General features: G+C 41.6%; 1 protein-coding gene across 1 annotated transcript; it reads right to left on the bottom strand.

Moving 5' to 3' along the window:
* Positions 1-6,437: 6,437 nt before the first annotated feature.
* RPS7 (ribosomal protein S7) lies at positions 6,438-13,020 on the bottom strand. The gene is made up of 6 exons (XM_009574136.1): positions 12,789-13,020; positions 12,385-12,456; positions 10,650-10,793; positions 9,051-9,115; positions 7,190-7,340; positions 6,438-6,558 (listed from the first exon to the last, which is right to left on the bottom strand). Exons 1-6 carry the CDS (start codon positions 12,903-12,905, stop codon positions 6,481-6,483), a joined length of 627 nt encoding a protein of 208 aa, XP_009572431.1. The 5' UTR covers positions 12,906-13,020; the 3' UTR covers positions 6,438-6,480.
* Between the last annotated feature and the right edge of the window lie 97 nt (positions 13,021-13,117).

Below are 13,117 nucleotides of genomic sequence, written 5' to 3'. Positions count from 1 at the left end.
TTTAGACTGAGGGATTAGAGAAAGATAGGATCATGTGTGTGTGTGTTCACTTCTCTACCAACCTTCTGATCTGCTCTCGTGGGAGTTGTAGGTCCACTCCATTGAGGATTCCGTGTTGTGGTGAGGGTTGCAATGCAAGTTGATGGCACACAGTACTGATGCACTCTTTTCCTGCTTTGCTCAGGACATGTCGTATCCTCTCTCCCAGCAAACCTCTCCCCTGCCCTGGGGTGTGCAACCTCCTTCCCCACCACAGCTCCCGCTTTGCCAGCCCACAGCACCACACATGCTGAGCAGCTTTGCTGGAGAAGACAACAAAAATGGGTACTGCAGATACCACAGCACCGCAGAAGTAACGGTGCCTCATACTCAGGACTCACTGTGGGCTACCTTCATAAAAGCAGACCTCTCCTAAACCACCCTGTTTCCATGTTGGGCTGGAACCTAGTTACCCTGGAACCTAGCAACCCTCCTCCACCACTATCAACTTCTGTATTTTAACACACACCAAATGGTCACGAAAAGAACTGATGATCACTTCCAGATTACACCAGTGAAGAAAGGACAAAATGGTAGAATATGAACATGACATGTGTGTAAGGGCCACACAATTCTAATTTGAAAGTTCAGTTTTATGCATACACGCCCCGTTAGTTCAGTGGGAGCAGAAGGCGGGATTTGCAGGATTGGGCCCTTGCAACACTCTGTTGGCAGCAATTTGCCAAGAGAAATGTTTGATGTAAAGAATGCAGCAAAGTGACTGCAGTCCAAGCCTTTGAAGATCATATTACGATGGCAAAGGCAACATCCACTTACATGCATATCTACTCTCCCTGTAAACACAGGCAAATAACTGAGACCAGAAACAGAATTCAAGGGAGAAAAGAGCCATTTCAGGGAAAGTTAGTAGAAAAGGTAGGATTAAATACTGGGGAAACAGAAGTGAAAAATAAACATAAATGACCAGAGTTCAAAAGGAAAGGGCAAACACTATAAATGCAGTGAAAGTGTTTTCTCTAGGAAAGGGAAAAATAAGCAAGTACATGGTTTTCTTTCACCTAAGAGAAAGAAAAGGGCACACTCCCTTTACAGAAAGACATAAGCATCCTTCGCCCACCCATAAAGCCGACTGGAAGCTGTGTAGCCACATCGGCGCATCATCTAAACTTGGCTGCTATGGGCAAACTGGGGTACTGGATGCACAGACTACACTGGAGCAGCTCAAGCCGCCCCCAAGTTGCAATAGCTGTTGGCTATTAAGTTCAGTTTTTCACTATGTTAATATGCCTGTCTGAAAAATTATGGCAGTTCAAGAGCTGATTCACAAGTTTTTCAGCCACCCTTGCTTTCAGAGACTAAGGTATACAGCAAGACACACCAGTTAGATCAGCTACCTTGGCTTGACCCACAACCCAACATTCACCCAGCCTTTAAGTTCAGGTTAAACACCATGTTGACACAACTATAGGTAGAAGTAGTGGATTGAAACAGTTCAAAAACCAACCAAAAGCATGTAGACAAAAGCAAATTGGCTGTAGAAAGACAAGAACAAGATTTCTAACAGAAAACAGGAAAAAATGTATTTATACATTTTAGGAGCCTTCAGGCAAATTCTTCTACTCTTTCCACAGTCAGTTGGCATTATCTCTGTGTCTGTAAGAGGATTAAACCTAATGCCTATTTAAAAACACAATGTCCATTTAAAAATGTTGTTACGAAAAGATGACAAGGCCTTAATTCTCCCCTCCATTTAGCAAAACATCCAATGGTATCATCAACATTCCCAATCAGATTTTCCCAGGGGATGAAAAGTGCCAATACCCAAACTCCTTAATAAGTCAGTATCTGAGCTCAATTGCTGGATCTCAGCTTATCGCAGGCTGTCACAAATGCTGTTCCAGTTCTTGAAAGTAAGGGTTGCCTCGCTAACCAGCCTTTAGTAAGCCTCCCAAGGCAAACTCCTAAAAAAGGAAAGGAGATGCAACAGGTCCACGACTCCTCCATAGTACAGGTCTGCACACAAGCACGCTGTGTGCATCCCTTCCTCTGCTCCCAAGACAACGTAATGACGTGTCCGCTTCCTTTCAGCTTCACCTAACAGTAATTGTTTAGGCAAGAAAACAGGAAGCAACTTTACGAAGTGTCAAGATACACCTGGGGAAAAACAGTCTGTATAGCCGCCCCTGTGAAGATACCCATCTGATACCCTGTTCCCTTAGCGCAGCCCCAGGGGACTGACAGCACCGCTGTACCTCTGTGGGCAGGGAGACACGGAAGCTATCCTTACCACCTCTTCTGTGCGATACACGAGATGTATGGTGGAAGTCAGTGCAGAAACAGCAACGTGGGTTTAACTTTGCAGCTGTGTAAAATCTGGCCTTCAGCTTCATTAGGTTGTGCTGCACTAACCTTTTTTGCATAAGATTTCTGAGCAGCATTCACTGTAATACAGAAACTGCTTTTTCTGTTACTCCCCATCTCTAAAATTGGAATAATCTCTTCAGTGCCTGGCTTTAATTCTATCTTTGCTGCTCCAGGGGCAGATGAAAACTGAGCCAGACATGTCAGCACAATATCCAATAATGAAAAACATTAGCTATTAATCATTTAGCAACACCTAGCAGCAATTGCTCATTGCTAAGCTTAAGAATGATTTTCCTGAAAAAGAGTAACAGTAACTGGAGGGTAGAGGACAGGATACCTGAACTTGCAGACTGTAACAAATCTAACAAACTTTCTCCTCTTGATCACAAGACATAAATAAGATCCTTTACATGTAGCTCTCTACAGGGAACAGAGCACTAGTACAAAGAGACACTCCTGCCACTTCTTTCTCTTGCTCTCAGCAGAACACAGGTTTTTCACACGAGCACTCTTAAGGCAGGCAGTGAGGCACAGTAAAGCCGTTTTGTTATAAAGGGGTCAACCATTCACACTGATCAATGCTGCAGTCAGGCCCGTATGGAGGACAGGAAAACTCACACGCCCCCAGCCTAACCACAAGACTTCTTTTTAAGACTTCATGACTTTCTGTAATCACTATCTTTTTTTCTGTCATTCTGATACACCTATAGAGACCTAGAAAGCACATCCCACGAAGAGGAAAAGGTCTAGCTTTTTGGCATTGCTCTGGCTTTTAGATATGACAGAGATTCAAATTTGGGTCTCCCACTTAGAAAATTTAGGAAAAACAAGGGCATAGGAAATAGATTCCTTCAGTCTGTAACACAGGAGTGATAGGATTTCCTTTTAACACTGCTCAGTGTCAGGATCACTCCATTAAAACTTGTAAGGTGCTCCCACTTATACTCAAGAGGGGCTAATCAGACATGATGTTATCATACATCAAATTACCGTATTAATACAAGATAGGTCAAGCACTTACCACCCAAAACGTCAAGCAAGTTCTGCCACACTAGAATTGTAACACATCTACACACCTTTTCAAAGGGAAACCAACAGGGAGCAGCTTTCCTCACAGACAAAAATACTTGAAGACATTTGTGAAAGGATTCATACGGAATAAACAATGAAAGCTCTAATATCAGGTCCAAGTCTCAAGAGCACCTAACAGATGTAAAGCCCTTGCTTCTTATTTTGGCCTACTACAGGAAAGAACTGGTCTTTTTATACTCTTCAGTATGTGACTGTGTCTCCACATTGACACTAGCCATGTACTACTGCTGCACGGACTCTTGGTACAGAATGCCCCATTGCTTTTTCGCACAGACCAGACGAGAAACTCCTGAGGAACCACGCGTTCAGAGTTCAACTGCACCAGCGCATGAAAGGTATAGGAAAAGTCTAGCATCATCTCATACGGAGTCTGTTTAGGTTAAGGTAACATTTGACACCAGTATTCCTGGAGCCTCATTAGCACTTGACCAGATGGCATCAACTGACTTTCCAGATTGCAGGCATTTCACTTGATACGCTTGTCAAGGGACAGAGGGAATTGTCTGCCTGTATCACTGACACTAACACACAAGGGAGTCCATGAATAAAGGTAAACCAGGACTAAAGTCTTTTGCAAAGCACACAGCTGGTATTTTTATGCCACAAAAATCCACCTTTACTTGCAGCTTAGTTGATGTAAGAACCATAAATGGCTTTGACAGCGTTACCCTTTCACTCAAAGAATTTGCTTATGGGGCCATCATGGGCCTTTGTATTTCATATAGTTCAAAGGGCTTGCAACAAGAGCCAAGAAAAATCTATAGCCAGCTGGCAATGCCTGGGAACATTTGCAATCTTCATATTCAGTTTACTAGACTTCTCCCCAGCTTGCCCCCTCCCAGGCTTCAAAACTACAAATGCTACTGACATTTTTATTACTATGAAGAGATCAAACCTGAGTTACATTTCACCATGAAACGGGAAATGCTGTCTACTGAAGCCTGCTGTCTGAGCATTACCTCTTCTTGCAGATGTTACACAGCCCCAGCAGACTCACCAACCTCTAACTAAAGGTAGTTAACATCTGGTACGTTTCCAAATACTCCCCAGACTACTGCTTCCAACTCACACCAGCAAATATCTATTTGCACAGGCTACCATCTGTGATTGTTGTAGCAGGAAACTTAGTAACATGTCTGACTTGAGACTAGAATTATTTTGGGGGAACTGGGGTGGTGGTGTTTCCAACCTGAATAATACCCATTTTAACAACGAAAACTTGAATTTTACAGTTCTGGCACTCCTTCTGCTATAAGATCTTTTGTGATTACTCTCCACGCAAGCAGCCAGGATTTGGGGTTCTTATATACCTAAAACTCCCCTCATCTAATTCCAAGGGAAGTTGATGAATTCACTTCTGCTGAATAATCTAAGATGAACAATAAATAGTCGAGGAATAAATAAGGAATAAAGTTGTACTCCAGAGACAGAAGTTTGAAAATGAGAGAGAAAAAGGCCTGAAAGTAAGCCAACTTCTTCAAAGATACAGCCTGCTTTTTTGTGCAAACATTCAAGCCTTGTCAGTAAGTAGCAGGAAATTAACTACTAATTGCAACAGGGCACGTGCTTTTTACTTTTTCTCTTTGCATTGTCTGCACCAAAAGTAACAGCATACTGCTATCTGTCCTGCCCTACTAAACAGAAGTTATGGCATGACTTTAAAAGCTTCACTTTTTCAATGCAAAAGCAATGAGGAACTTGCTTTAACCTTTTAGTTCTTCACAACTGAAGAAGAGCTATCAAACGGGAAGGAAACAAAACCACAGTAAATGGGAAAAGGAAGTAAAGATGCAAAGACCCTCAATAAGTGGCGCTTGTCCTCCATCTACGCTCAGGTAGGAAGATGCAAGTTATTAAGGGCTCCTGGTACACAGGCTGTGACCTACTTAGCTCTCCACCTGATACACTGTCTCCATAATCAGGTGCCTTTTACTGTATTACTTACTCCTCAGTAACAGAATAGCCTGTTCAGTACAGTAAAGTACTAAATTCATATAAATTGCTCAGAACATTTACATGCCCAACTCCATGCTCCCTCCTGAACTGGAAAAAAAAAGTTACTTGCTGAAAGTGTTTCTAAACATAGATAGCCAAGTCAAAAACGGGGTGTTTTCAGGACACTATCATGCAGCCTTTGGCTGCTGTGATATAGCTAGTCCTTCCCCACCTCTCCTCGTATCACCAAGCATGTACTGAACTATGTTAAAACACCATCTAAAAAACCACAAATATTCCAGCAATCATTGCTTCACCCTGGCATATCTATCCCTGCCTTCAATTATTAACCATGAGGAAGGTTACCCCAACACTGATACATAGACATACACACATAATATATGGAGATACAAAAATCCATAATTTCTGAAAGCAAGATCAATGCCTAAAAAACTGTAGTTTGTGTCCAGCAAGGTAGTCAAGCACTCAGAAGGCAAAATGTCTCCCCATTTCATGCTGATAAAGGTGAGAAGCTGCAGGACCTGCTTTTAGGTAAGAACTGGTATGTAATTTTGCCACTTAAGGAGCAAGGAAGTTACCTCAAATTCAAACTGTACCGCCCCCAACGTATTTCCCAAAAATTCAAATCCCTTTTTCAGATGTTATTGCTCCATGTTTCAGAGGTCACACCACCTGCTATGTAGACTTCTTCCAGTGTCAGGAACATATAGGTCTCCAGCTGGTATTCTTGTGTGCACAACCCGGGAGTTCCACTACTCTACAGTAATTCTCCACATTCTCCCCAAAAGGTGAGTCCCAACATATTTCAGTTTATTTTTCTACGCCGGTTCTTTTTGCAGACTCTGGACTCTTTTGTCCAGAGTTGTGTTGAGACAGCGCCAAGAACAACCTAAGAGGGCTACCGTTAAAATGCTGGTGACTTAATACTTTGATACACAACCATCACTCATCCAGACAGTAGAGAAGTCCCATGAACCAGTTAATCCCTACCTACGTTTATGGAATTCAAAATTTAAATGAAATTACTCTGTTATATGAACAGTTGTTTATTCAGCCATTTTTTGCACTTTACAGCTGGAATTCTGGAAATTCAAACACCACATCTTTGCCTGTGAGCTTCTTGTAGACACCAGAAAATGTTTCCACCTGTAAAGACAAACAATCTTGTTTATACATGCTGTAAGGAAGTAAAATCTATGTTAACATACTTTAGGTACTACACTATTTCCCTTCACTCTGAAGTGAACTCTCAGGCTGATTATTTTCTTCTAGATTAAGGTAGCTGAGTATTTACACAGAAGACATGTTTTCTGGAGAATATTTGGAACCTCTTCATTTGCAACCACAGGAGACCCAGAGAGCTGAGCTGTCCCCACAGAAAAAACGTAAGCAAAAGTGATGGGGGACTTCAGGCTGTACTAAACACATCTGTTTGAGGTCAAAACTAAGTGCTTCACTTTAAACAAACAACCAAAACGAAACCAAAACAAACAAAAAACCCCCAAACAAACAAACAAAAAAACCCCCACAAAACAGTCTGTTCCCATGAGGGAATCAATATAGCTACTTTGTAATCCAGGGGTTTTGGCAAATTCAGCTAGAGCTTTAGTTCAAAGCTGTCTTGCCTCACCTTCAGCATCTTACTCCACATACAAACAGAAGCATCTCCATTGCCACAAGCCAAAAGGCAGTCTTTTGCTATCTCACATAAGCAGCCTCTTAGTTATGTCAGAATGCCACCCCATCCTACATGAGAAAGTAAAATTTTTCCATTTACCTTGTGTTCAACATTGTTCTGTTGTGCTTTGTCCAAATGGACTTTTATGAGCCTGCTGCCGTCCAGTTTTACGCGGATTCTCTTGCCCACGATTTCACTTGGGAAGACCAGGTCTTCAAGAATGGCATCGTGCACTGCAGTAAGCGTGCGGCTGAAATGCCACATTGGTATCATTAAAACATGTCCTCTTGCCAAATTATCCAGTTTGCCAAGGCTTAAACCTTTCACAGCATGCTTTAGCTGAAAATTCAGTGGTGTTTTGTTTTGTTTTTTTTTAAATGCTGCAGTGTGACAATACCACACCTTTTCACAGGTCATGCAAAAATAAAAGCTAAATTCTACACTGAGTGCAGAAATTTAATGACTGCATGAGGGGGAAAAAAGTCAGTTAGCCAGGTTTCTGACCTTTTAGATCACATGGTGCTTTGGAGCAACAGCCCTGAAACGTTCTTTTGTTTCTACACATTTAAGGAAGATTTTATTTAATTCAGAACCAAGTTGTCCCACCTGCAATTTTGCCAGAGACACTCACTGGAAGAGTTTAAGTGTGCAAGTATAAATAGAGTATGTTCATAGGAGACCTAGTTTTGAAAACACTGGTTTCTTCATCTGTCTGAACACCAATGTATTACAGGAAAAGTCTAGCTGGTAAGTTTAGTCCATGCTTAGAAGACTGTTTGATGTCTACATTTGTGTTCTTAAACTGTCCGGAAGTGAGCCAAAATGACAAAAAATAATCGAGGTTATTTTATGTACGAGTCTAGATGACTACTAAGATTTCCAGCTTCCCTACCTGCAGTTTCAAGGCAGTATCTTTAGTAACTAAGACCCGTGTCTACAGCAGCATTTCAAACTTGCAAAGATTGGGATAGCTAGGGGAGACAAACATCAATCACATTTCTATGCTTTGCAATATACATATCAGTTTTACAACACTACTAGTCTGATCTAGTCTCAGTCTGAGAGAGGGATAGGCCTGCACACTCTCCTTTCCTCATGCGGAAAGTGGCAGCACGCTAATCACATAGAGATGCCAACCTCCCTAGCCACTGTGCAATACTAGTTTTAATATAACACAGACAGAGTCCTCCAAAGGCAGGACTGCAGCTAGATGAGTACTACGAAACTGTACTTTTAAAATTCACGCCTGATGATTTCAAAATACAATAATAGATATGACACGGTATAATACTGGGGCTGGGAGAAGTTACAGGAACATGCCACATGTCAAAGAGGACAAACTTTTAAAACATGGACTATATAATAACACAGTAAGATAGAGAACAGTATAGAAGAGGCACTGACATTCACATAGACATAGTAATATTGCATGTTGAGCAATAAAGAGACTAGATGAGAGCAGAGAGGCCATTTAACACAAATGACTATACTACTGCTGTTAAATTCATACACAGAGGGACTACTCATACCTACACCCCTCCTCAGCCACTCTCTCCCTCACTGCATCCCTTCAGTGTGCCAGCCCTGCCTTCTGTACAGTCTAACATGTGATGTGGATGCTGCTCTTCCTACAGCTTAAAAAAAAATTCTTGTCAGCACACTGTGGTAACAGAGACAGCAAATTGGGGTTTCTTAAGCCAGTATTGCTGGCTAAAAGTTGGCTACAGCTGTAGCTGGAAATACAAATGGAGTTCTAAGAAATGCAACACAATGTCCAAAGACAAGCTTTTTACTGTACTCTTTAGCAGTCAAATGGCAGATACTACTTCAAGCAGTAAGAGAAAGGACAAGACCACCCAATCACTGGAATGACTTCTCAAAAACTCAGCTAAACATTACTTGACTGAACTATCAAGTTACAAAAGAACACTCTCATATTGAATCAATATTATCTACTTACCTCCTGGGACGCTTTTGCTTGTTTTTTGTGCGGCTTTTTCTTGTTGGCTTGGGCAGAATCCTTCTCTGTTAAGGAAAAAAAAAAAAAACATTTCTCAGTATCTAGTGTTTACAATCAACTTAAAAAAAACCCCACAAAACAAAACAAAAAACCAACACATGCACTACTTTTTTTTTCCACTAGAAATAGATGCATGAAACACCGAATAGGGAGACTTAAGTATGCCCAAAGCTACACCAGCAGCAGAACCTGATATTACTTGCAGAAGTTTTATTTCTCATCTACTGATACTGTACTCGGTGCACTGAAATAAAAGGTAGTTTACTGTGTCATTATCAGCAATCTGAAGACACTTCTTTGGGAACAGAAATCCTAAAGAATTTTACAATTTCTGTTAGATTGAACCTCTGGTGCAAAGCAGAGTAGTAAGCTATCTCAGTCCCACAGACAGCTACGTGACATCTGAGATCAAAACGCTAGTTTGAATAATGAGATGCATTACGCAATCCAGATCAAACCCTGGCTTAAATGTAATCTGTTCCAAACACAGCATCTAAAGGTATTTATACCAGCTTGGATCAGTACAACTTATTTTCTAATTTCCTATCTGCACAGGTAGATGTCTTAAAACATTGAGTTTTAGATGCAGTTGTAGCCACCTGCAGTATTTTCTACCAACACATCATAGCTTCTCCATGACTGTATTCACGATGGGGTTACTGTAACCCAGACTGGGTCACATCATATTCAAAAGCAACAAAATTTCACGTACAGCAGAAGAACTGCATACATTCCCTTCTAAAATACGAATTACTAAACTAACAGGGAATTCTCAAGCACTTAGTTTAAGTGAGCCAGAGGCACTTCATCGAAAGAAGTCTTCTTGGCCACATAAAGATACAGGGTAAGGTGCTCCGGCTCTTAAAATTACGTTATGAAGAATTTTCGCTAAAAAGAGCTTCAGTCTAACAAGTAACCATCCACTCTGCAGACAGATCTCCAGAGTTTGTCCACGCCTTAGTACTGCCCAGAGAACCCTCTATCACCTTTTCATGGCTTAGCTCCTTCCATCAATTCAGAACTTGAGTCAGTTTTTTTCTTCCTCTCCTCCTAACTTGAATTTTAAGTGCTTAGATTACGCAAGTGTAGTAAAGCTCCTATTAATATTTGCTCCCTTTTACTTTCAAGCTTTGCTTCTCAAACTTCTGAAGGAGTAAAAGAGGCCAGAACAAGAAAGTTGCATCCTCCTCCAAAAAGCTTCACATCTCACCAAGTTTACATAGCCTTGGCTGCTAGCTGAAATAATTTTAGCTTACATCCACAGAAGGACATTCATTACATATCCTGCTGGTACAAAAATATACATTATATCATTGTTACCTTGAACAGACAAGACAAGAAGGGTTGTGCAGCATTGGAACAGGTTATCCAGAAAGGCTGTGGAATCTCCATCCTTGGATGTTTTCAAGACTCAGCTAGACAAAACCATGGCTGACCTGATCTAATGTTGGCAATATTGCCACTTCATGTGCAAGGCTGGACTGGATGACCTCCAGACATCCCATCAAATCAACATTTTTATGATTCTAAGTGTTTTACCTGAGCAATGAAAACCACATGCTTTCCACTGAATTTCTTCTCCAGCTCACGAACTAGCCGCACCTGAATCTTCTGGAAGGATTTCAGCTGAGGAACTGGTACGAAGATAATGATGGCTTTTCTGCCACCACCCACTTCAATTTCCTGAAACAAAGTACAAAGTAAACATTATCCAGGGGTCGAGAAGCAATGTTTGGTTTGATCGCGAATCCTCTGAACACAGATATTTGACAGTCTTGCTTACAACTTTGGGGAAAAAGACCATCAGAGAGCAGTACCTGTTTTAATGCTCTTAAAAGCAAGCATTAAACAGAAAAACCTCTGTCAGAGCACTTGTTTTGCTGTAAAGGAGTGATTGGGCAATAAATCCCACTCCTTTCAGAATCACATCCTCTGAATAGCAAAGCTCATCCTTTCTGCAGGATGGGACTCAGATGCTAGAATCCTAACTATACTGAATGCTTATCACATCTGCAGTGGTACTTACACGCTGATACAAAGTTTAAAAAATTATTTGCCTCTAATGCAGACTCTAGACAAAGTTCACAATAAAAAATCTCTTATTTTTGAGCTACTACTACATGGAAATCATTCTATACCCACCACTTGCCAACGCCTGCATCGCTCCTCAAACAAAACATTTCCTTCCCCTCCAAATGCCAACAGGTTTACATCACACCAACATGGATTACTTTTCCCCCAGTTTCTTTCTCCCACAGTTGATCAAAACTGAAGAAGTTTATATAGTCTTACAAGGCGCTTCTCCCATGAATCTAACTGCAGGGACATCCTCATTCTCCAACAGAACAGAAAGCTGAATTGTTTTTCACCAGCTACGTTCCCACATGAACTAACTCAGATACCCACAAGAGATTTCTCACAAATAAAACCAAGCAGCTAAGTAAACAACAAAGACATTTGTAAAAACTCCTCATTGAGGACAGTACGCATTGCTGTACTTCAGCAGCAAAGCGGTTCTTCTGAAGGCCCCTGAACTCATATACCAAGCCAACTTCTACATTCCCAGATTCTTTAACTTAACTCTAAGCAGTCATGCATCTCTGTCTGTATTGGTGGGCCTGAGCAAGAACCAGAAAGTTACTTAAAACTACTTAAGTTTTTTGTTGCAGCAACCAGCTGCAGAAGTTCCATCCAGTCTCCAAGGCTGACAAATTCTAACGCTAATTTTCTTCTTCCTTTTCTTCCTTAAGGTTTCAGTTGCTTTTATAAACTAAAACTAAAATTTACAAACAGGCTAACCTACACGATCAAGTCAGTCTATTACACCGATCCCCATCCTATTTATTATTTGGTACATAAAAGAGGATTTACAACAAACTGATTTTACAAAGAGTATTACAGTTTACATTCCTGACAAAGATTCTGCAATCCTACATTGCCAGCCAATATCCACACACTCAAAGTCTGTTTCAGACCTCAAGCCCAGTTTGCAGAGACAGAAAGTAGAACTACCACTTTTAAACATGTTTATTTAACACACCAAACTACTATTTGAGTTTTTACAATGACTTTTCAAACAAGTTCCTAAAAAAATGACTGCTACAAAATCCTATGTGTAAATAGCAAACACCACAACAGCATATAGTAAAACAATCACAGGCCATAAGAAACAGCTAAAGACACCATTCACCTAGTACCTTAACATCTGCAAAAATTAAACGCACACAGAGCAATTCACCACCAAGCAATTCTTTGAGGAGAAGGTCTAGCCTACCTTAGCTGCTGTGATGTTCAACTCCCGCAGCTGAGCCTTTAAGTCAGAGTTCATTTCCAACTCCAGCAGAGCCTAGGAAAGTGAAGTTGCAGAAGAATCCATTACATAAAGTTCAACTCATAAGAACCTTTGAGACCAAAGTCTGTCCACAGTACCAGAGAGCAGTTATATGCTTTTTACCACAGTCAGTATCAAAGATTTAACTTCCTGTAAGTCACGCTGACAGATGCAACAAGTTCAATTGGTGGGAACACAGGCTGACTGCCCAAGTTCCTAAGTAAAACTAGGAAAGAGTACACATGTAGACAGCATCACCCTCGAAGTTTAAGCTCTAGGAAACTGTCACAACACTGTCTCCATAACTTGCAGTCAGTTACCAAACAGCGGAAGGAAAAGACACATACCTGGGATATACCAGACTCGAACTCATCTGGCTTCTCGCCATTAGGCTTCACAATCTTTGCGCTAGAGCTGAACATGGCCTTTCTGCAAAAGAACACCTCAGTTGTCACCAGGAACATGTCTTCTGCCACAAACACAGCAAGACTCTGCAGTCCGGCTACTCAGCCACACGCTTCAAAGCGAAGCCAGCGCGTGCCCCAGGGGCCACGCCAGCCCCCGCGCGTCGCTCCAGGGATGCCGACCACAACACAGGAAAAGCGTCCCGGGGAAGGAGGGGCCTGCTCCCCTCGGCGCCCCGCGTGTGCGCTACGGCGCCGGCAGCCGCGAGGCC

This window comes from Fulmarus glacialis, unplaced genomic scaffold, assembly GCF_000690835.1.
Source record: "Fulmarus glacialis isolate BGI_N327 unplaced genomic scaffold, ASM69083v1 scaffold633, whole genome shotgun sequence".
Taxonomy (NCBI): Eukaryota; Metazoa; Chordata; class Aves; order Procellariiformes; family Procellariidae; genus Fulmarus; species Fulmarus glacialis.
Note: the sequence above shows the minus strand (reverse complement) of the source record. Positions and strands in the feature narration are given on the sequence as shown.

What these genes read in the sequence shown, in the direction of transcription:
- RPS7 (XM_009574136.1), bottom strand. Translation starts at nt 12,905, where the DNA reads ATGTTCCTGGTGACAACTGAGGTGTTCTTTTGCAGAAAGGCCATGTTC. An exon ending in ATGTGGTTTTCATTGCTCAG is followed by an intron (nt 9,116 to 10,649) that starts GTAAAACACTTA and finishes TTTCCTTAACAG; the next exon opens with AGAAGGATTCTGCCCAAGCC. An exon ending in AAGCAAAAGCGTCCCAGGAG is followed by an intron (nt 7,341 to 9,050) that starts GTAAGTAGATAA and finishes GTGGCATTTCAG; the next exon opens with CCGCACGCTTACTGCAGTGC.